The sequence below is a fragment of the Tiliqua scincoides genome, chromosome 6 (assembly GCF_035046505.1).
Source record: "Tiliqua scincoides isolate rTilSci1 chromosome 6, rTilSci1.hap2, whole genome shotgun sequence".
Classification (NCBI taxonomy): Eukaryota; Metazoa; Chordata; class Lepidosauria; order Squamata; family Scincidae; genus Tiliqua; species Tiliqua scincoides.
Genome location: NC_089826.1, coordinates 60,283,011 through 60,304,822, shown reverse-complemented (window position 1 = coordinate 60,304,822; position 21,812 = coordinate 60,283,011). Strand labels below are relative to the sequence as shown.

The window sequence follows — 21,812 nt, the reverse complement described above, 5'->3', positions numbered from 1 at the left end:
CCCCTGTAGCCCGAACAATCGGTTCTCGCCTCCTCTCCACGCCATTGGAGGTGAAGAGAAAGGGGGCGGGGCGCTGACTTGGGGGCGGCCAAGGGTTGCTCAGAGACGGCGTTGCCAAGGCGACGCGAGGATTCCACGAGGTTGCCCCCTGTCGGCGGAATTGTCTCCAAGGTTCCGAGGGGAGAACGCGAAGAAGTTGCGGGAGGGCGCAGTTTGGAAATCGACAGTGAGTTCGGTGGGTCACGCGCGCGAGAATAGAGTCGGGCGGGCTCATTCTTCTCTTCTCCCCGTTTCCTCCCCAACTTGGGCACCTGAGAAGCAGCCCCAGTGGCGGAGTGGCAGCTTGGCTGGAAGCCGCCTGAGCTGGAAGCCCCCCTGCTGTCCCAGCCCAGGGCTGTGGAGAATGCACCCTGCCTGTGGCTGGAGACAGGGCCTCCCAGAGGAATGTTACCAGGGGGTACCCAGTTGTGGGGGGACCCCTTTCCAAGGGGGGAGGGGAGGGGACGAAACAGAGCAGTGGTGACAGGGGGGCAGAACGGGGGGGGGCAGGACAGTCCCTGGAGCCCAGGTCTGCTGGGCTTCCCAGTGCAGAGCCCAGGTCTACCTGCCTGTGCAGCACCAGCAGCCACATACAGTCATATGGAAAACCAAGCACACTCTCAAGCCTTTCAAACCTTTTCAATATAGGAAATCATGCAGAAAATTAGCATCGTATTTAGGCTCGCACTAGAGTAGAAAGTGCCCCCGTTTGCACGGAAAAGTGCTTCTGCAGCAGCCGTAGCCCCGCAGCTGCGTCCCTGGGCTCCTATACGCTCCTTCACGGCAAGCAGTTGCACACGTCAAAGAGCGACTAGCAAGCCAGTGTGTGAGGCACAGTGGTTGAAAATGGCTATGCTGTACACTCCTTCATGGTAAGTGGATCCACAAGCCAAAAAGCTACTGGAGCAGGCCAGTTTCCTCCCAGTTTTGACACTGTGTTGAGGACTATTGCGCATGTTCCTCAACCTGGCACATACGGCTTGCGGCGACAGCCACCACTGTATGCCCTCGGTAGTGCCCCCAGTATCCCACATGGGCAGAGAGTCCAGGTGGGATAGGAGAATTTAAGATCCCAGGAAATTTCTCGACCCCTCCTTTGGCTCCTAGGCCCCCTTTTTGACCCACTGCAGCTGTGTCCCTGAGCTGCTATATGAGTGATTTTCAACCTTTCTCATCTCACAGCACACTGACAAGGCACTGTCAGTTTTTTTGACAATTGACAAGGCACAGTGCACTGACAGCAGGGGCTCACATCCCCCAGTGACCCTACTAACAAATGATCCTCCCCCAAACTCGCACAGTGAACCTGCAGACCATCCGTGGTGCACCAGTGTGCCACAGCACAGTGGCTGAAAATGGCTGTGCTGTACACTCCTTCATGGTAAGTGGATCCACAAACCAAAGAGCAACTGTAGCAGGCCAGTTTCCTTTCAGATTTGAGGCTGTGTTAAGGAGTGTCATGTATGTGTTCCTCAGCCTGGCACATATGGCTGTATGCCCTCAGTAGTGCCCCCAGTATCCCACATGGGCAGAGTCCAGGTGGGATAGGAAAGTTAAGATCCCAGGAAATTTCTGGACCCCTCCTTTGGTTCCTGGGCCCCCTTTTAGATCCTGGGCCTGAGTACAAATTATCCCTTTACCTCCCCCCATGGGCTCTGTCTTTCTCATACCTGAGCAGAATCTCTGACCCTGAAGAGTTTCTAGAGCTGAGCCCTGTACACTCTTGGTCAGATTAAGAGCCCCCCAACTCCTTTACCTCCCCTTCCCATCCCCAAATGGTGCCCTTGTACCATGAGGCTAGGAAGACCTCTTACCCCCGTTTTAGGTTTCTGAAGGAGCAGAGCAAATGCAGTGATGAGTGGGACTTCAAGGGCAACCATGTGGTTACAGGGGTTGTAAAAGCAATGGTATAGCCCTGTGTTCTTCAACCTTTTTTGTGCCATGACCCAAATATATAAATAAAGTATGAGACTGGGGACCCCACTGTTGATCCCACTCCCCCCTCCTGGACCCTGTGCGCCCACCCCAGCCACGTTGCCACAACTCCCCGCCCTCCCCTGTAATGCCCTCTTAGCACTGTTCACTGTAACCACATATTGTTGTTAGAGGGAATAGAAAAAGATACCATGAAGCCTGGCACTAGTGAAAGCTGTTGCACAATTGCTAAGAGCCTGAGGAATACTGGGACACAATCACCTGGTACCTGAACGGGTATAGCATATGCTTCCCCTTTCCATGATGGTGTTCTAGTCCATTATTCTTCAACCTTTTTCATTCCCAGAAGTTGCCACAACCCATTGGGGTCCTGACCCCAAGGCTGAAGAACACTGGTATAGCCATCACATCACTTCTGTCACATTTAGCTGAGATGGGTGATGTGCTATGCACAAACACCCAGGACAAGAGAGTCACCTGGAACAGGCATTGGTATTCAGATGGTTTTATCCTCCTACCCACATAAGAATGACGCTTCTGAAACAAACATTTTCCTGCATGCAGACATTAAGTTTTACATACAGGTTATGGATGTAAGTTTTACATACACGAAAAAGTAAAATTGGCCCAAAGCATAACCCATGTAATCTTCTGCATGGTAGAATGCAACTGTGCAGGTTTCTAGCAGAAGTGCCCACCTGTCTGGGGTGTGCGACGTGGCATGGGGTAGAAGGGAAAAATAGTGGATTGTGAATATTTCCTTTCTTCAGTCCCTTCTTGTTCTCAAAGAAAGTAGCTTTCACTCAGGACAGATTCTGAGACCACAGTAGTTCTTTCTAGGCAGTCACATCTGTGAAAATGCAAAGATTTGGGGGGAGACTTTGTCCTTGGCCTACATACATTATTGTCTGTGGGTCAGGGGGAAGGCTGTCTCTTCCCTCTCCCATATAAGTAGGGGTTAGGTCAGTGGCAGTGCACCTTTTTTGTATGCAGAGGGTCTCCGGTTCAATCACTGGCATTTCCATGGAAAAAGCCCTTCCTGAAACCTTGGAGAACCTCTGCCAGTCACTTTGGACAATTCTGAGCTAAATGCAGCTGCACTCTGATGCAGTGTTATATCTGCTTCCCATGTGTGTTTATTAACCACAGATTTCAAATGCCTCAAAAGGGCTCTTTTGGATATAGTGACAGGAAGCAAAACTAGACTGCTACCTGCTTCATTTTTTTTTTCTCTTTCTAAGGACAATACCAGTTGTCCAACCCCAGACTACATTTCTACATGCTCTGGGAACTTTCCGTCTACAACCCTTGGGAGTCGCAACCAATCTTTCTCTTTGTGCCATGATGACATATCTTGCCAAGGAACTTGTCACCACCAAGGGTGACAGGAACAACTGAAACTAATAAAAAACTATGCTAGGACCATGGCAACAGGATATGACCCAATTTGATTTCCCTTGACCAAGTCAGGCTAAGAATGTCATTCTGTTCTAATGTTTGTTTTAGCTATATCCTTTATACCTTTGCTTTCCTATGTTAACATGTTCAAAATGGCAAGTTTTGGTTATGAAACAGTATGATTAAACATCAGATTTAGCGGTTGGTTTTGATTGCTGGCATTTCTATCCTTGTCAACAGTGGAGGTGAGAGGTGCTTAGTGGGGAATAAGTGTTAGCTGTCACTCTCCATACCTCTCAGATGTTCTGTCACAGATGCTAGAGTCCAAGGGAGGGCACAGAAGGCTATTCCTTGTTCTCTTTTGAAAAAAGTTGGCTACAGAAAAAAAATGTGCAAGGCACTACACACAACATAGCTGGCTTCTTGACATCCTTCTTTTTGAGCCCTTGCTTGCAGTAGGTTCCATTAAATGTGAGGAACCTTCTGTAGTCATCAGATACTGTGAAGGTTTTCAAATGTTAGGCAGGCATTGGACTCAAGCATCCCTTGTCTTGCAAAATGCCATGTACTAATCTCTCTCAAGTCAAGCATCTCAGTATTTGGAAACTGGTTAGCATCTAACCAACTATAAAATGTCCCTCTGTAGGGAGAAACACTGTGCTAACCTACAGAAGTGAATCTAGGCAGCAATCTAAAGAAGCGAACCATAAGAGAGTGATTTGTGGTGGTTGGTCCCTTAGCCTGGAATAAATGGTGCAGCGTTAAGCAAGAATTACTGTGCAGCACGCAGAGTCTCTTAAGTTTTAGGCACATATTTTCTAATATATCCATTTATTACAGAAAGAAGGAACCTGAAATTTAATAAAAATGAAGCTGACTAGTGAGCCTCTCCCTAAGGAAAATTACAATGAACCCATCCTTGAAACCATTTCAAAGTTCTCCTCTGCAGAAATGGGGACATTAACATGTCTAAACTACCCAGGTAAAGAAACGATGCCGTTCCTGTCCAATTTTTCCATGTCCTGCAAACAGTAGTAGAGATAAGTTCATAATGTGTATATGTTGACCAAGAGGACTGGCTGGGGCTATGCAGGGCAGGCCCATAGATGACACAACCTGAAAGCCTTGCATTGAATGGCAGGCTCAGAGTGGGTGGTGGTGAAATGACAAGAGATAATACTCCAGATCCATTACACTTGATGGTATTACGGTTTGTGACTGCATTTAGGGACATGTCACACATCAGTTATTTAACAGGCTACTATGTATATGCTTTTAATAATGTTAGTAAATGGGACTCCTGGGTAAGTGTGGGTAGGATTGCAGCCTAGAACTGTTAAAAAATGTTCCTGCTTAATGACATCACTTCCGGTCCTGACATCACTTCTGGTGGGTCCTGACAGATTCTCATTCTGAAAAGTGAGTCCCGGTGCTATAAGTTTTAGAGGAAGAAGGGTTGGGGGGGGGGGAACCTGCCAGGCCTCTTCTCCATCTGCTTAAGAAAGCAACCAAGTGAGCTGCTGCATGGGAGATGCAGCCTCCTGCCCATTTGCCTTACTTCCCAGCATGCTCCACTTTAAACAGGACCCAGGTGGAGTGCCCAGGGCAACCAAAGCTGGAGGTAAAGAAAGGATGGGGAAGCTCTGTGGCTTGGTTCAACTCCCTACCCCAGCCCAGACCTCCAGCTACCCTGGGAAGGGAGCAGGTGAGTACAGTAATGAGCAGATAAGTCTTTAAAATTTGAAAAAAAATGGGGGCAGCAGGGAGGAGAATGGTGGAATTTTATTTCACTGGCTCAGGCAGCACAGGAGCACTGGCTGGACCTCCGGCTATGTGAGGTGTGTACAGCCCTCATTTTTCTCCATAATAACTTTGATGTGGTGAGGTCTGTACACAAACCTTTACAAGTGTGTCATGGTGGGGTAATGAGGCTATGTTCCTGGACCCCTATGTGTAGAAAAATTGATTTATCTAGTACACAGTTTGCATGCTGCTTTTTGGTACACATGCATATTGCACAACAGATGGTGTGGTCAGCTTTAACAGCTCTTAAGATATGATATAAGAGGGAAGGGGGCTGAATTTTGGCCCTCTTCTTCCTCAGTACGATCAGCACTGTCAAAGCTAACTGTGCTTACCATCTGTTCAGCTGGTACTTGCAAGCAGATATTTGCCATGCACAGTGACATTTGAACTAGAACAGTGTTATTCAAACTGTGAGGCGCGGCTCCTTAGGGAGGCGCCAGGAACTCAAAGGGGAGGCGCGGGATGTCCTCTCGCAGTGATACAGTCACACCCCTGGGCAGAATACGAGCCCATCTTCTGCCCTTCTTTTTTGCTTTTTTCAAAGCAGAAGAAACGGGAGTTGCTCAGCTGCTCCCTCCAAGAGTGATTGCGAGAGTGGCTGCTGCCGCCCCGCCCTCTTCTCCCTTCACTGCTGCCACCTTCTGTGTTCGCTGCAAGTTGTTTCCAAAGCTCTTCGACTCCAACCCCCACCTGGCATGTACCAAGCATGCTCATTTTGCAGTCCTTGTCCTTGCTGACCATCAGAAAGAAACCCTCCTTGATCCTTGTCTGGTTGGTTCCTAGTTCCCAGCCTGGGATCGCTTTTCATCAAAGTGAAATCTCTCTTTTCAACCCCCTCCCTCTTCCACTCCCCTCTTTCAATCTCCAAACCTTCCCGCTTTCCTCCCCCTACCCAAATAAAACGCTTCCTATTTTACCAGTCACCAGAGGGTCTTAAAGTTGTTTCCATGCAGTTGGCAAAGGGGTGGAGGGGGAGAGAGAAGCACACACTTTACTTGGCCAGGAGCAGAAAAAGGATACTGTTTTTAAAGTGATGTATTAATCTTGTTGTTTGACTGAAGAGGAGAGGCTGTATTTTTAAAGTGATGAATCTTGCTATTTGAAGGGAATACTTATCAGCCATTGATGAAGTGATTGCCAGCCCAATCCTATCCACCCTTTCCTGGGAGTAAGCCCCATTGACTCTAATGGGACTTCTGAGTAGGCATGTGTAGGATTGGGCTGTGCATCTCCTAGTATAGGAGACAAATCAGCTTCCTAACCAAACCCTTATCTGATATATTTTCATGGTCTATTTTTGTTTTCCCCACCAGCTGCTGGAAAAATTTAATTTCATTAAATTAATAAAGAGTTCAATCCTATCCAAGGAGAATGGGAGAAACGACTAGTTGGATTGGGGTCCACAGGGGTGGGTGTGTGTAATGTTGGTCAGATTGGTTGTTCACAAAGTTCATTTGATAAAATAATTCTATTGGTATGCTTACAAAGTTAAAAAAATGGGTCTTCCTGGACCAGACAAAATCTAGCTACTCCAGCATCCTGTCTCCAACAGTGATCAGCAGCTGATCATTTATAAAGCATGTATACTGCTGTGTATTAATAATATTTTTTTAAGATCTGCATTTAGTTAATGATATGATTAATATAATTAATATTAATATAGTTAATATTTCTGGCCACTTCCTGTTTAATGATTTCACTTCCAACCCTCAGGAACATGATGGGGAGTCATGGCCAACAGCCACGGGAGGGTCAAGGGAGCCACTGGCTGGAAAAGTTTGAGTACCACTGGACTAGAATCATTTTCTTTGGCTGCATGATCAAACCCCATGTTGCATTTAGTAAAATAATATTTAGGGAGTGAAAAGAACCTTTGAATATAGCTCACTGTGTAACCAAACTGGAACTACTGTATTACAAATAGAAATTGTTGATTATAGATACGTAATTGTGTGATTTAGGCTGCAATCCTATTGTCGAGCAGAGGCTCGACAAGCACCTGTTGGAGATGCTCTAAGAGGATTTCCTGCCTAAGGCAGGGGGTTGGACTAGATGACCTGTTAGGCCCCTTCCAACTCTATGATTCAATGATTCTATATACAGTTTACTAGGAGTAAGCCAGTTGAATGCAGTGGGACATAACATCTGAGAAGACATGGGCAGGATTGTGCCGTAAGACTTGTGAATCTGTAGGCTCAAATCTTACCATTTTTTATTTTAGCAGAGAACTACACTCATTCTTCTTTGATTGTAAAGGCTGAAATGCTGCTGGACAAAAGGATTCAAACCGGAGACCCTCTGGCATCTTTTCTAAAAGGACAGCTGTATTTTGAAGAGGTTATATTTTACTTTTTGAAATTTCTATTTTTATAACATTGCTTTGTAAAGAGGAGGTTAAAATGGATGCAAATACCAATATTTTGAGATGTTTTTGAAACTGTAACTGTGTCAGTGTACCTAACATAGCTTCCTAATGACTTGGTGTATCTGTTTATCTTTTTCAACATGGACTAGTCTCCGGGCTAAAGGTGGTGTCATAAAGGGGTTAAGAGCACAATCCTGAGCTCTTAGCGCCAGCCCTGCGCCGAGTGTCAGAAATGTGCCATAAGGCACGCTCACGACACTCAGCACTGGGTCAGCGCCAGTTCACTCTGAGCCCAGCAGCAGCTGGAAGTCCATTGTACGTTGCCCAGAACAAGGGAAGAGCTCTGGGCTGCAGAGCAGTTTGGCAGGGTGGGTGGGGGGTGTTCCGGGGTGGGATGGGGGAAGGGAGTGGGGCGGGGGGGGAGGACTGGCAGAGCTCTGCTCTGCTGGATCCAGAATCTCGCGTTGGGCCTTCTGGCCTGACACAGGGCCTCTCAACTCTGCACCAGCAAAATAGCTGGCACAGACTTGAGTAGCTGCATTTGGGGCCTGCACCCTTACCTGGGGGGAAGGAGATTAATATCCCCTTCTGCTGAGGGGACACAGCAGTTTCCCGGCATGCATAGGATGCTGCAGCAGCAGCCATTTTGATGCCGCTGCTCCTTTGGGTGCCAGGCAGCTCAGAATTGGCTGTAAATCTCCTTAAAAACCTAGAAAATATTATAATATTTTAAAAGGTCACAAACTGGAAGCATGTGAGAGAGATTAAATCTCCAGGTCTTGTTTTTCTTTCTACTGAGTAGGCTCTCACAAGGTTGTGGATAGCATTGTTTCTGCTGTAACATTAATCTTCATCACAGATTTCAAGCATGGTATGTCATTCATATAGAACCCTGAGTTGTATGAGAATGCTGTGAGTCACAGAGGATATGCAAAGAAAACTTTAGACAAGCACACCTATGATCAAGCAAAAATTTATTCATTTATTCATCATCCTTCCCCTCCCTATTGGGAGATACCTGGGGCACATTACACTAAATGTTAAAAGTAATACATTAATAAATATAGATTTAAAACAATCAAAATCAAACGGCGGCAGCAGCAGCATAACAACTTAACAGCAATCATCAAATCATCAATAGGTCATCACATTCAGCAGCAGAGAAGAGACAATAAGTCTAAACTGACAAAGGCTGCAATCCTAACCACACTTTCCTGAGAGTAAGCCCAATTGAACAAAATCGGACTTATTTCTGAGTAGACCTGGTTAGGGTTGTGCCCAAAAACTAGTAATGCCTAAAGCCTAAGAAAATAAATCTGTTTCACCAGTTGCAAGTGGCAAGGAGTTTCTCTAGTGGCAAGGAATTTCATATGTGGTGTACATGTTTACACACATGTGCTGCAGATACATGTCCACATTTCAGTGCCCATCTACACCCTGCTAAACTGGCTTGATGCTTCATATGCTGTGCATCCCCATCCAGAGTTTTGGTTGTTATGGATGGCCTGTTTCCAATTGGGAGCTGGTGCAGAGGCACAGAGGATTCAACTATTTGTCTCAGTCCAGTGATTCTTTGTGGGTAAGCGACAGCTCCAATATCCATAGACGTCTCCTTGCCCGAAGAGCTTGCCAGTAGATGAAGCAACTCAGTGCATACATCCCACCACAGCAGCAAACATGAAACTCTCAATCTGGGTAACTCATTCTTTTGCAGTGATTTCCTCTCAATACCTGGTTTCCTGTAACTTGTATTAATGTTATAGGAAGCTAAGGGAATGTAATCTTAACAGGATAGCAAGCAACTGCTTCCAGTTCCAAGAGATGCTTTCTGAATGTACACGTTTAAGATGTTTTGGGCCCAGGCATTGTCTACATTTCATTAAGCAGAATCTGTTGTTGGTTTAATTTCTATTTTCCAAGATGCTTGGTGGCAGTTTCTGGGTTGAATTTTTGTCCTTTTTTCTTTTCAATTCAGATGTAGATAGACAATCTGATTTAAAAGATTGCACAAACATATCCTGAATACTTCAGATATGCTAGGTTACTAAATCCTAAATAGATTGTTGGCAATTTTGTTTGTGTTGTTTTAAACTATTACAGTATGTTGTAGCCACCCTTAGTATGTAAGGAGAACGGTGGGATGTTTTGAAATAAAATATGCTTTTCATTATGTCTTTTGCAGGGATGGTACAAAGAAGCATTATTGCAGTTTGAACAAAGCAAAGACACAGATTTTCAGTCCTTGTATCAGTTAGGTGTAATGTATTATGATGGACTGGGAACCCAACAAGATCCTGTAAGTTGCAACCAGAAGACAATAACTTTCCTTACTTAATAACAGTGCAGATTTAAACAACTTCAAATGCAAATAGTATTGCATTACTAAGCAAATGTCTGAAGCCTAAGTTGGTTAAAGTTTAGTGGGCACAAAGTAGGCTTTGTAGGCTTGGTAAAGTTCTGCCACCCAGTAGGATTGGGCAGAAAAGCACATTACCAGACAAATAATTAGTCTTGCTGTTTCCAGAAGTAAGAGAACATTCCCCATCTGTCTCTTTACTGTGTATTGGCAGAAGTGGGCAAAATTACCCATCTGGGAGTTGCAGAGCGGAGCCATGCTGCAGGATGGCATAGACGATAATAGTTGTCAGGACAACCAGAGCCTGTTCTGGTATATCCCATGAGAATGGGATGTGTTCTAGTTGCAGTAGGATGGGACCAGTTGTTGGGATGCCTGGGATGTACCCCTATGTTTCTGCATAACCTGGAGGCCTTGCATAAGTTCAGCAATTGAGGGAGAGCATGTGTGGCATGACTGAGATGAAAGGTACATGAACATACATGAGGGATACAGTGAAAGAAAGCTGGAGGAAAGGCAAAGGATTTCCCATCCTGGCTGGAGAAGCAGAACAGCTGGCAAAAGCTTTCCCTCTGATCTGATAGCAAGTTTGAGACTGATGGCATAATCTTACACGTTCTGTGCATTGATGCTGCTGAATTAGCACACACCAATGCTGTACCAGTGCACACTGTTGCAAACATGACATAAAGCTTGTTATGATAGTGCAGAAGATAGGGATGGTGGTGGGAAGGCCCATGCCATCCCACTGGCGCCGGTGGAAGCTTCAACGTGCGCCCAAACAGGTAAGCTTTGTGCCCGGCAGTGGAGGGGCAGGGAGTGGGCTGCAGGGGTGTAATGGTTGGGGAGGGCAGTGACAGAGTGGATCAGGCCCAGGAGGAGGCAGGATTGGCAGCACTGGCATGTGCCGTATCCTATCCCCTTTCGAGGTCAGATCTGCTAACACCTGTATTTTTTTTGGAAATTCAGCCTTAATCATGGTCTTATTCCTGAGCCGAAGAGTATATTCTCACACAGTTATTTCCTTCTATATGTTGTGGAAATGGCTGGCCTACCTGTTCCAGCACAAGCTAGGATTGTGCTGTAAGCTGCTTACTCACAAGTCATTTTTGTGTTACTCTTCAACTGAATTTTAATTGGTATGCTAGTGATACTTTAATCAGCAGTAAAAGACACTAATTAAGATCTAGAACTGAGACTGGTCTCATGGGTTTAATAATTCTTTAAAATTTTTAAAATTCAATTTAAAATTTTAAAGATAATGTGACCCAGATTCACTGATTTGTTCAGTCACTTTATTTTTCGTATCCACCTTGCATAACTTTTCAGATTTTTGGTTCTAATTTATCTTGATCATACATATATGTTACCTCTGATATCTTATCATCTCATCATCATCTCCCCCAAAATTTTTGTGACTAATTAGACAAGTATGAACTCATTTTGAGATTGTTTTCCAAATTTTAAGTGTCCATTTTTGAGAAAACAGATTTTAAAATTTTAAATTGAATTTTAAAAAAATTAAACCCACTGTGTTGTATATCATAATAAAGCTCATTAAAGGAGATTTAAAATGAGACCACTCCCAGCTCTATATCCCAATTGGTGTCTGATGTGCAGCTGGTTAAAGTATCACTAGCACACCATTTTAAAGCAAAAATTTTATAAATTTATAATTAAATATATTTTTTCTCTGCATTAAATGCATTAAAAATAAATTTTTTCAATAACTACATAGGATCATTAAGTATGACAATGTGTATCAAAATCTAAGAACGTGAGGTAGACAAATATTAAGTGGGATGATTTTATATGGAATGACCCATAAAGAGTAACACTGGAAGATTTGGTCAGTCATTTTCCTGGAACGGACCTGGTTGGTGCAAAGACACTGTAAGTTTGATACAAATTTATTGTGCTTGAAAAGTCAAAGATCACAAATCTGCATTGCCTTGCATTGCTTCTGTCACCTATAGAAAAAGGGAATAGAATATATGAAGAGGATTATCAACTCTACATCCCCTAAAGCAAGACATTTAAAGTTTGCAGCTGCGTACAACCTTGGTAGAGCTTGCTATGAAGGATATGGAACGCAGACTTCAGAAGAGGAAGCTGAAAGGTACCCAAGAAGAGTTCTGCTGGATCAGACCAAATCCCCAACCAATCCAGCATCCTGTTTCCCACAATAGCCAATCATATATATCTTGCCTTTCCCATGCTGAAGCAAATGCACAAAGTGGCTTACCAAGTTCCCCAATAAAATGTACAATGTTGTAAGTTCCCATGTAGCTATGCTGCTGGCAGGAAGGAATGAACACAGGCCATGGCATGTGAATAGTAATATGAAAACTGGGGGCAAAGGGTTTTTCCATGACCCCACTTTTTGTTAATTGCAATCCTTCTAATTTTATGATAATACAGCTGCTAGGTTACCACCTATACAGAAGAGACAGAGGCTAGCCACACCACTTTTTAAAAAATGTTCCTCAGGTTATGGCTTATTGCTGCAGACCATGGGAATCCAAAAGCAAGTGTAAAGGCTCAGAGTACCCTTGGAATGTTGTATTCAGCGAAGAAACCAAAAGATCTGAAAAAGGTAATGTCTTTTGACATTTATTTATTTATTTAAGAAATTTCTATCCAATCTTTCCTTTGCCAAAGTAAATACCCAAGGTGGCTTCCAAAATCCTCATAAAAACAATCTTAAATACACTTAAAATATACAATATAAAACAGCTGGGGTCAGCAGATTCAATTTAACAAGCAACTAGGTGTGAAACAAATAATAGCATCTGCTATTGAAAAATCAGCAAAAAGGGCTAATCTATAGGTACAGGAGGCCCAACCCTAAAACATCAATCAAACGCTAAACAAAATAAAAATGGTTTTAGCCCTTGCCATAAAGGAAGGGATAGTTCTTAAATCCTTTGCAAGGGAGTTCCATAACAATCTAGTATTTGGACTAAATAGTGATGTCTAAAATAGTCCACTGAAGACAGTCTGTTGTATTTTGTATGTGACAAGGATCAAGAAAGGAGCACCAGTACAAGGAAAAATATACGTATATAAAGGTAAAAAAATAACCTGAGTAATGCCTTGTTTTTTATTTAATGTTGTTTTATGTTGCTTTGTTTTATGTAATGAGTAATGCTGTTTTTTTTCTTCTCTTCTTTATATTTTTAATCTTTCTTTGATGTCAGGATTTCTTCAACTCCAAATCAGCTATTATCACTCCTCTTTTGAAAATGTTCTTGGATTTCTCTTCATTCTGTAGCTATTGTCAAATTGACTTGCTGCTTTTGGCTTCTAAACACTTTGAGTGGGTTGTGCTTGCACAATGGTTTGCATTTCTCTTAATGTCTCATTAGATTTTTGTTTCTAGTCAATTTGGTTTTCATCCTTTTCAGTCAATTGAAACAGCTTTAACTTCCATTACTGATTTTCTTCTACTGAATTATGAAATGAATCTTTCTTCTTTCTTCTTCATTTAAATGATAATGTACTAATGAGTTTACTGTTATCATCTTGTTGGATATTCGGTTTTTGATCATACTGTTCTTTTGTCACCTTTGTATACATTTGGTTTCTGGGTTCATTATCTTGCATCATTTTCTTATCTCTCTAATCATTCTTACCCATGTGTGATGAGAAGTGGCCTATGTGAAGGGGGAGTCAGAAGCCCCATCATCTGAGTGCTTCACCCAAGTAGTTGCCCTTGCCTTAGGTAACTCTCTTTCATTCCACAGTTGTCACTGCCCCTTTAAATCCTCAGTCTTACCTTCCCCCCAGGTCTCTCCCTTAAATACCCTTCTAGCAACTTGCCTTTTTATGCTGTTTCAGACTGGGTTGATACTCCTTTGCCTGGCCTGCCACTTCCAACTGCAGAGTTCTAAAGGGGAGCAGGTGTTTGGTGCTCACTTTCTACCCCAGCTTTGAGGGACTTTCCATTTCCACTATGGCTTGGCTTCTCAGCAATTGCTTGTGTTCCTGATCCCAGGGGTTTCTGGATCCTCTTTCAGTTTGGTTGGTTGGGTTTTATTTGCATTTTTCATTGGCTGTCAGGGCCAGAGGTTCTATTTTTTCACAAGCATTTTGCTTCCTTGGGTCTGTTTCTTGGAAATCTTACAACACTCCCCTGTATGGGCCTGCTTCAGAACCTTAAACAAGACAGGACCAAATCCTATCCAACTTTCCAGTGTTGGTGAGCCATGCCAATGGGGCATGCACTGCATCCTGTGGTAGGGGTGCAGTCATGGAGGCCTCTTCCAGGTAAGGGAATGCTTGTTTCCTTTCTTCAGCCTTGCACTGCTGCTGCACTGGCACTGGCAAGTTGGATAGGATTGGGCCCACAGTCTTGTTTTGGCTTTTGAGTAGTAAAGAGAATCCAGCTTGTAAGAACATATTATTCCCACCACCACCCCCAAAATTAAATCATTTTTAGAGAAATTAAGCCATAATGATTGTGAGAACACTACAAAGCAACACAATGAAGTCTTGCACTGGCCACACACATGCAAATAATATATGTTCCTGCTTTGACCTTAACACTCTTGTCTGGATTTTAATAATGAAACACTAATGAGTAGTGGGGTTGGCACTACAGAAAGAAATTCTGGAGCCAGCGTGAGTAATTTGAATGAAGGCTTCATCATTTTTGGGTAGTTTACAGCCCAAACTTTTTCATCTCTGGAGCTAAAAAGAAATGCAACCATTAAGGCATTAAATCTCACAGCACTTCTGCCTTTATAACTAAGCAGAACATCTGGCAAGCTGGGAATATAAAAGTTTAAGAAAAGGGCAGTACACTAATAGTCTGTACTACAGATGGTGGCTGCCTACCATTCCCCATCCAAAATTGCTCAGTATTGTCTACTGTTGTTTTAAGGGACAATGCTGTAGTTCAGCAATGGAGCACATGCTTTTGCATGCAGAAAGGGCTCAGGTGCAAATCCAGGTAGGTTTAGGAAAGACCTGGAGAGCTGCAGCCAGTCAGCGTCAACAGTACTGCACTAGGTGGACCAGCATCTGACTCAACAGAAAACAGTTACCAGTGTGTCTGTGTATGCAAATTTCTATATCTCAAAACAATATAGAGGCTACAAATCGAGGGTACTTAACTTGTGTGTTGGCTTACCCATTGTGGTGTTATTCGAAAACTTGGACCAGGAAGAACTGGGTTCAGATCCCCAATCTCACATGAAGTTTACTGTGTTGCCTTGAGCCAGTTTCAATTTCGTTGCCTAACCGAACTTACAGGGTTGTTGTGAGCTCCTTGGAGGAGGAAGAGTGGTATATAAATGTAAAAAAAATTATGGCCATTGTATTTGGTGATAAAAGGATTTTATATTCCTAGCTAGCCAGTGAGGTAATTTGTGAGCATGATACACATATTCAGCACTATATACATAAAACAACATTGCCTTTATATAGCAAGGAAAGTAAAATGTTTTCTAAGGGAGTTACAGGAACCCTTTCCCTCTCCTGTAGGCATTCTTTTGGCATTCTGAAGCTTGTGGGAATGGAAGTCTGGAATCTCAGGGCATCCTTGGGCTTATGTACTTGAATGGACACGGTGTACGTAAAGATTTAAAGGCTGCTTTGGAATGCCTGAATCAAGCATCAGATCGTGGAAATGTCTATGTTATGGGTCATCTGGTCGAATATTACTACAGAAGAAAATTTTTTATAAAAGCTGCTGAGTTTGCCAGAAGGTGAATTAATTTGTTAATAATTTGAATGGAAGCTGATGATGAAAATGAAGGCATTAAATCAAAATCAAAGATGCATGTCAACGAATATGGTACCGTTGATCTTTTCTGAAAGAGAAAACAAACCATCCTTTCCTTTTAGCTCTCCCCTTCCTCTAGCAGAAGAAAAAAAAAAGACACAAATTTGTTAGATTTTTTGCCTTCATTATCATGAGTTCTTAGAGTATATCAGTTAATCCAGACAAGAATTAATTATATATTTAATGTCTGAGAAGACGTGAAATAGAAATAGGACTGTGGATCTGATCTGCCTAGGTTCTGACAAGAATTGTATATGTAACATTTTGTTGAAAGCTGTACCTATTGACAATTATAAAACTCCAAATGACTATATACATTGTTATGAAATTTTAGGTCTCTAAGGCCCAAATCCTAACCAACTTTCCCACACTGACATAGCTGTGCCAATGGGCCATGTGCTGTATCCTGCAGTTGGGTGGCAGTCACGGAGGCCTCTCAAGGTAAAGGAATGTTTGTTTGGAGCTGCATTGCCATCACCTCAGTGCTGGAAAGTTGGTTAGGATTGTGCCCTAAATTTGTAACAGACTGCTTTGAACATGATTTGGTTCAAGAAAATGAAACGAAAATCAATTTTCATTTAGACTGTCCTATACTTTAGAAGCCGAGGTTTATCTACACCATTCTTTTCTAAATGCAAGGAAAGAAAAAGAGGGGTGGTGGATAAAATTGTCACAAACATTCATCAAGTAGCTGGTATGTTAAACAGACAGCACACAGTATTGTTAGGTGACTAATTTAAGAAAAACAATTTAACCTACTTTTGCCTGGTTTAGAGGTGTACACATTTGGTCCCTGTTGCGTGTATGCAACGTTGGGCAGAAATGGTTTAAAAAGGTAGTGTGCTGTGAACCAGGAGATAAGCCTCAGTTGGCAACTGATTTAACAACTCCTTTATTTTGAATAGAAGAGGAGCTGAAGCACCAGCACCACTAAGAATATTAGAAAAGGCCTTCTGCATCAGACCAACACTCCATTTAATCTAACCTGTTTCCAACCATGGTCAGCCAGAAGCATGGCACGAAGGCACCAATTTCTCCTGTTATTCACCTCCCCCCCCCCCAGCAACTAGTGTTCAAAGGTATACTTCCTCTAAATATAACAAGTCGGTAGGATCTTTATGGAAGGTCCATTTAGCTACTGTGGCTAATAACTATCAGACAACCAATCTTCCATCCACTTCTGCAGTTTCTTTTAAAGCCATTTTGTAAGTCACTGGCCATCAACATATCTTCAGCTAATGACCTCCTTAACAGTGCAATCCTAGTCTTGTCTACTCAGAAGTAAGTTCCATTGTGTTCAGTTAGGCTTACTCTCAGGAAAGTGTGTATAGGATTGCAGTCTAAGGCTGCAAGCCTAACCCCACTTTCCTGAGAGTAAGCCCCATCGAACAAAATAGGACTTACTTCTAAGTAGACCTGGTTAGGATTGTGCCCTAAGTTAATTAAATGTTGGGTGAGGGTGTATTTTCTTTTGTGTGTCCTCAATCTGTTGCCAATCAGTTTCATCAAATGACTCCATCTTTTGGTATTATGAGACAAGGAGTAAAAATTATCCTTATGTGGTCTTCATCCTGTCCGTAGTGAGACCCCCTCGGTCTCCAAACTGCTACTTGAGACCCACCTTCAAGAGCCAAAACACATTGCCAAAATCTAGTGGTAAAGGAGCAGAGATCTTGCACATGTATGCAGAACACTCCCTAAGCCACAAACAAAATGTTGGTGGCAGCAGTAACATGATCCATCTGAGTTCAACTTCCAACCCACCTACCAAAGATGTGTTGTACCACCATAATTCTATACATCCTTATCATGTTCCTCCTTTAGTCATTTTCTTTTTCGTAAATTAAAAATCCCCACTTTGCTCCTCCCATGCAAACTAATGCAGAGGCAAAAAAAACCTAACCTCTTCCTTCTAAAGATGAACAAATGCTTTTTTAGAGCTCCCTTCACTTACCACATGCGTTAGTCATCTAGTCAGAAGGCCAAGCGACATGTTTATTAACTTTAAATGTGTAGTTTTGAATTGCATTTAAATTCATTGTTTTTAATTTTTTTTAACTAATTGCTATGGAGAAGGGAGAATCAGAATTGATATCATGGTGCCTGCAAAGGGGAAGGGGGTGTTAACCCTTCACCTCATGCCACAATTCTTGTGAAGAGTGACAGACTGACACACTCACCCCACCAAAATTGCTATTTGCCTTGGTAGGCTGAAGCAAACAGCTTCTCAGCCAAGACAAACAGTAGGGTAGTACTTGTCAGGACTGTATGAGAGGGAAAAGGGTTTTCCCCTCAATGACACAGCTCCAACCCCCATTCTTCCTCTCCCCAGCTGCTGTTTACCATTTAAAAAAACAAACATGCAGGGCCAAAATATGTCTGCTGTACAGCGTGGCCCTGCAACATAGGCAAATTGCTCTTTAAGTTCCTGTCATCCCTTTGCCATGTCAATAGCAACAGAAACTAGTAGTGTGTGCTGATTGTGTATCTCAGATCAACAGGAGGCAGAAGGCAAGATGCAGAAGGTGACGACTTGACAAAGCCTCTGTTGCTGTTTACTGAAGGAGAGGGCAGGGACTCTGCCTATGTCTTGGCTCATGTGCAACCAACCAGTGAAGGGCAGTAAGGATGCCTTTGTGAACAGAGGCTACAAGAACCCCCAAAAATGAGACAGATTTGACATCAGCCAAGTAAATGACCAGACAATGCTCCTCAACCCTACTAAAATATGTATTTTAACACAAAATATAGGAGATCATAGAAATTAAATGCTCTGAGAAACTTCCATTGTGATTTGAGGGCTTTGTCTGCAGAAGGCATTTCCTGGACTTTCTTCCAAGCAGCCCCTGCTTGCTCAAAACTCAGCAAGTATATCAGGACATGTATAGTGCTTAAAGATCTTTGATATCCCAAAGTCTAAACTCAGAGATGTCATGAAATTCAGGCTATTCACATCATGTGCACAAGTAGTAATTGCCACTCACTTGTATGCCATGCAGTGTATTTCAAGAATAGCTGTTTATGATGTAAGAAAGTGACTACCTAGAAGTTTCAAAAGTATTGTGACCACTAACTATGGATGTCTTTTAGCACAGAATTGTCAAATTAAATTTGGGCAGAAAATGCCTCCTTTGATTATGCAAGGTATTCATATCTGTTCAAAAATTACTCATCTTTTACCTTGTGTTGTGAATCCTACAACAGAATTACAGTGGATGATGATGTTGAAAAGATAGCAAAGACAACAGACTGCCTTCCTTTTTATGTAGCTAGAGGGCTTGCTATGGCTTCTTTCTATTTGGCTAGATGCTTGCAACTTGGCCTAGGAATACAACAAGATGCAGCAGAAGCGAAAAAATATTATTCTAAGGTAAGTTGGGAGTGTCTTGTAAACTTTTGGAGCTTGATTATTTGGAATTTGATGCTTATTTCACCACTGTCCTTACATAGCTGTTACACTCTAGCTCACCTGCAGATTGGTTTATAGAACCATATTAAGTGCTAAATAAATTATATTCCAGAACTATCTGGAGACTTATAGAAGTGTTATTCACTCAGCTGTCTAAGGCAAGCTACTTATCATTGCACTCCAATTAAGGTGTTTGCGTAAATGACAAGCATGAAGGAATGTACATGCATGATTACTTTCTTCCTATTGGGCAGTGATTTTTGTAAATATTTTGTGATGAGATTTTTATTGGAATCCAACATACAGTGGACTCCAAACACCATAATTAGTCTAGCAATAAGACTAATACCTAGTCTAATAGATAACCCAATGTATGTTACACCTGATAATATTTAATAAGATTAATAGCACAATTTTATCCCCTGCCTGAGCCACACACCCATCCCTGCACTGGCTCAGAGTGTCACAAATGTTCATAAAGTAAGTTTGTGACTACTTGTGAGCCAACAGCATGTGCTGGCCTGCCCATGCAGCATCTAGGAGCAAATCCTGCCAGCACAGGTAATACTTACTGGGCAGCCCAGGGACAGGTAGATGACAGAACCGGCTCCAGAAGGGAGTGGAATTGGTGGAGGCCTCCTTCACAGTATCTTTCCCAGCCCAGGTACCCTTACACAGGCCTTCCTGGATTTGCACCAGCCAAATAACTGGCACAGATCTGAGAAGCCACATAGGGATGGCTGGGGTATTATTCCGGGTAAGGGGAAATACATCCCCTTAACCCTCCTCCCCATGCAGCCTGGCTGTGCTGGCACAGGTTAGCATTGGGCTATAAATATCATTGAAAAAGGTCTTGATTTTCGTGTCCAGTACAAAGCTAATTTAGTTCAAAGTTCATCTTCCTGTAAAAAAGATGCTACACCAGATTCAGCATCTGTACCTGGTAATTTAGAGCCACTTCAAATGTGCAGTCATGCACATGGAGCCTGAATACTCCCTGGAGAAGAGGTACTATAATTAGGAAGTTAGCATATATGAAGATTTCAGCTTACCCTTCTCCTTGGCATGCTGGTTTCCTGCGTAGAGACTTTTACATGGGCGAGAAATTATGAGGCAGTACTATCCAGGAGAGCTTTCCTAGTTGATTGCATAAACCAGAGGTTCTCAAAGTGAGGTGTCGTGATGCCCCAGTCTGAGAAGCTCTACCTTTGCCCCTTTAAGGGGCACGGCGGGGGGATGATAGTGACTTGATCAGAATGATCACTCTGCCAGCAGGGACACAGGCTTGATTTTTATTCATCCCTGTCTGCTTTGGCATCTGGGGGTGCAGGGAGCCCCACGTAGCCCTCTGCAGGGCTCCTTGCACCTCAAAACATTGAAGAAATACTATTGCAACCCACTTCCGGTTACATAGTTGTAACCTGAAAGTGGGTTGCGATCCCACTTCAAATGTTTTGAGGCATGGGGAGCCCTGCAGAGGGCTCTGCAGGGCTCCCCACACGCCCTGGATGCCACAGCAGACAGGAGTGAGTAAAAACCAAGCCCCTGGTCCCTGCTGGTGGTGTGAACTTTCCTATTGTGTTGCCACCATCCCTCTGCCCCCACAATCGTCTTAGAAACTCTACACAAGAGTCTGAGAACCAGTGGCATAAATGGACTCTTGAAGTGTCAGGAAATAGTGATGGTTCAAGTTGTCCTGGTGTTCCAAATCCTTTCTGTATTTTAGTTTCATTATCACACCACTTTATCACTCCTTAGCAGGGATTTTCAAAAAAAGGACACTATAGATTAAAGCAGTGATTCCCAAACTGTGCGACCAGCCACGGCAGCTATGGAATCCTCATAACCCACAATCCTATATAAATTTATAGGATTGTAGCCCTAATGGGGAGCTGTGGCCAATGGCCCAGTAGGTCAAAGGAGCCACCAGTCAAATATATTGGGGAACCACTGGTTTAAAGATTCAGAAGACATTTTTGTTAAGTGAATTTATAGAAAAAGGGGACTTGCACAGTAGGTTATATACTCAAGACACTGTGTAAAAATTTATTTCCTATTGTGGTCAATAACATTCATTTGTTTCTTTGTGATTTAAAGGCATGCAGACTGGACCCTGCTATAGCCGCTGAGCTTGAACTGACAGCTAATCATGGGAGAATTTAGAGCATCATTTTGATGAATCTGAACACATTCCAGTAGTTTTACTTTTATAACTACAGGCAATTGTCCTTCAGTGTTCTATAAATCATGACTATTGTGCATAAAGTTCATTACTTTGATACAGAATGTTCTGATTAATTTTTTTTAACTATTCTTTAGATGTGAACCACTATCCATGCTTTTATGTGCTTTTGATTGATGTCATTTTTGTAGTTATATGTAGCTTTAAACTATTTTTATTGTTTTTATGTTATATTATACACCGCTTTGAGCTTTTAGTAAAGCAATCTCTAAATCTTCTAAATAAATTAATGAATAAAATTTTATTGTTTTAAATTTGAATGTAAGTCACCTTGGATTTCCCATTTGGAAAGAAAGGTGGAGTATAAATATTGAGCAGCTGCACAAAACCAGTTAGCATTGAACCACCTGGCACTTATGGAGTATGGAAAGTGGTCCATGTGGATTGTGTGCTCCACAAGCAACATTACGGCCATCAGTGTGGTGATACTGAATTCTGCAGTGGGACACCTGGGTGCACATTTGGCATCTTCCC

General features: G+C 42.7%; 1 protein-coding gene across 1 annotated transcript; it reads left to right on the top strand.

Moving 5' to 3' along the window:
• The first annotated feature begins 176 nt into the window (after nucleotides 1-176).
• On the top strand, nucleotides 177-21,343 carry LRP2BP (LRP2 binding protein). The gene is made up of 9 exons (XM_066632548.1): nucleotides 177-235; nucleotides 4,213-4,354; nucleotides 7,400-7,515; nucleotides 9,726-9,839; nucleotides 11,876-12,018; nucleotides 12,390-12,495; nucleotides 15,387-15,610; nucleotides 18,892-19,057; nucleotides 21,194-21,343. Exons 2-9 carry the CDS (start codon nucleotides 4,240-4,242, stop codon nucleotides 21,257-21,259), a joined length of 1,050 nt encoding a protein of 349 aa, XP_066488645.1. The 5' UTR covers nucleotides 177-235; nucleotides 4,213-4,239; the 3' UTR covers nucleotides 21,260-21,343.
• Nucleotides 21,344-21,812: the final 469 nt, after the last annotated feature.

Excerpts from the sequence above, each read along its gene's own strand:
- LRP2BP (XM_066632548.1), top strand. The coding sequence starts at position 4,240 with ATGAAGCTGACTAGTGAGCCTCTCCCTAAGGAAAATTACAATGAACCC. Across the intron at positions 12,019-12,389 it reads TCAGAAGAGGAAGCTGAAAG|GTTATGGCTTATTGCTGCAG; the intron begins GTACCCAAGAAG and ends AATGTTCCTCAG. Across the intron at positions 12,496-15,386 it reads AACCAAAAGATCTGAAAAAG|GCATTCTTTTGGCATTCTGA; the intron begins GTAATGTCTTTT and ends CCTCTCCTGTAG.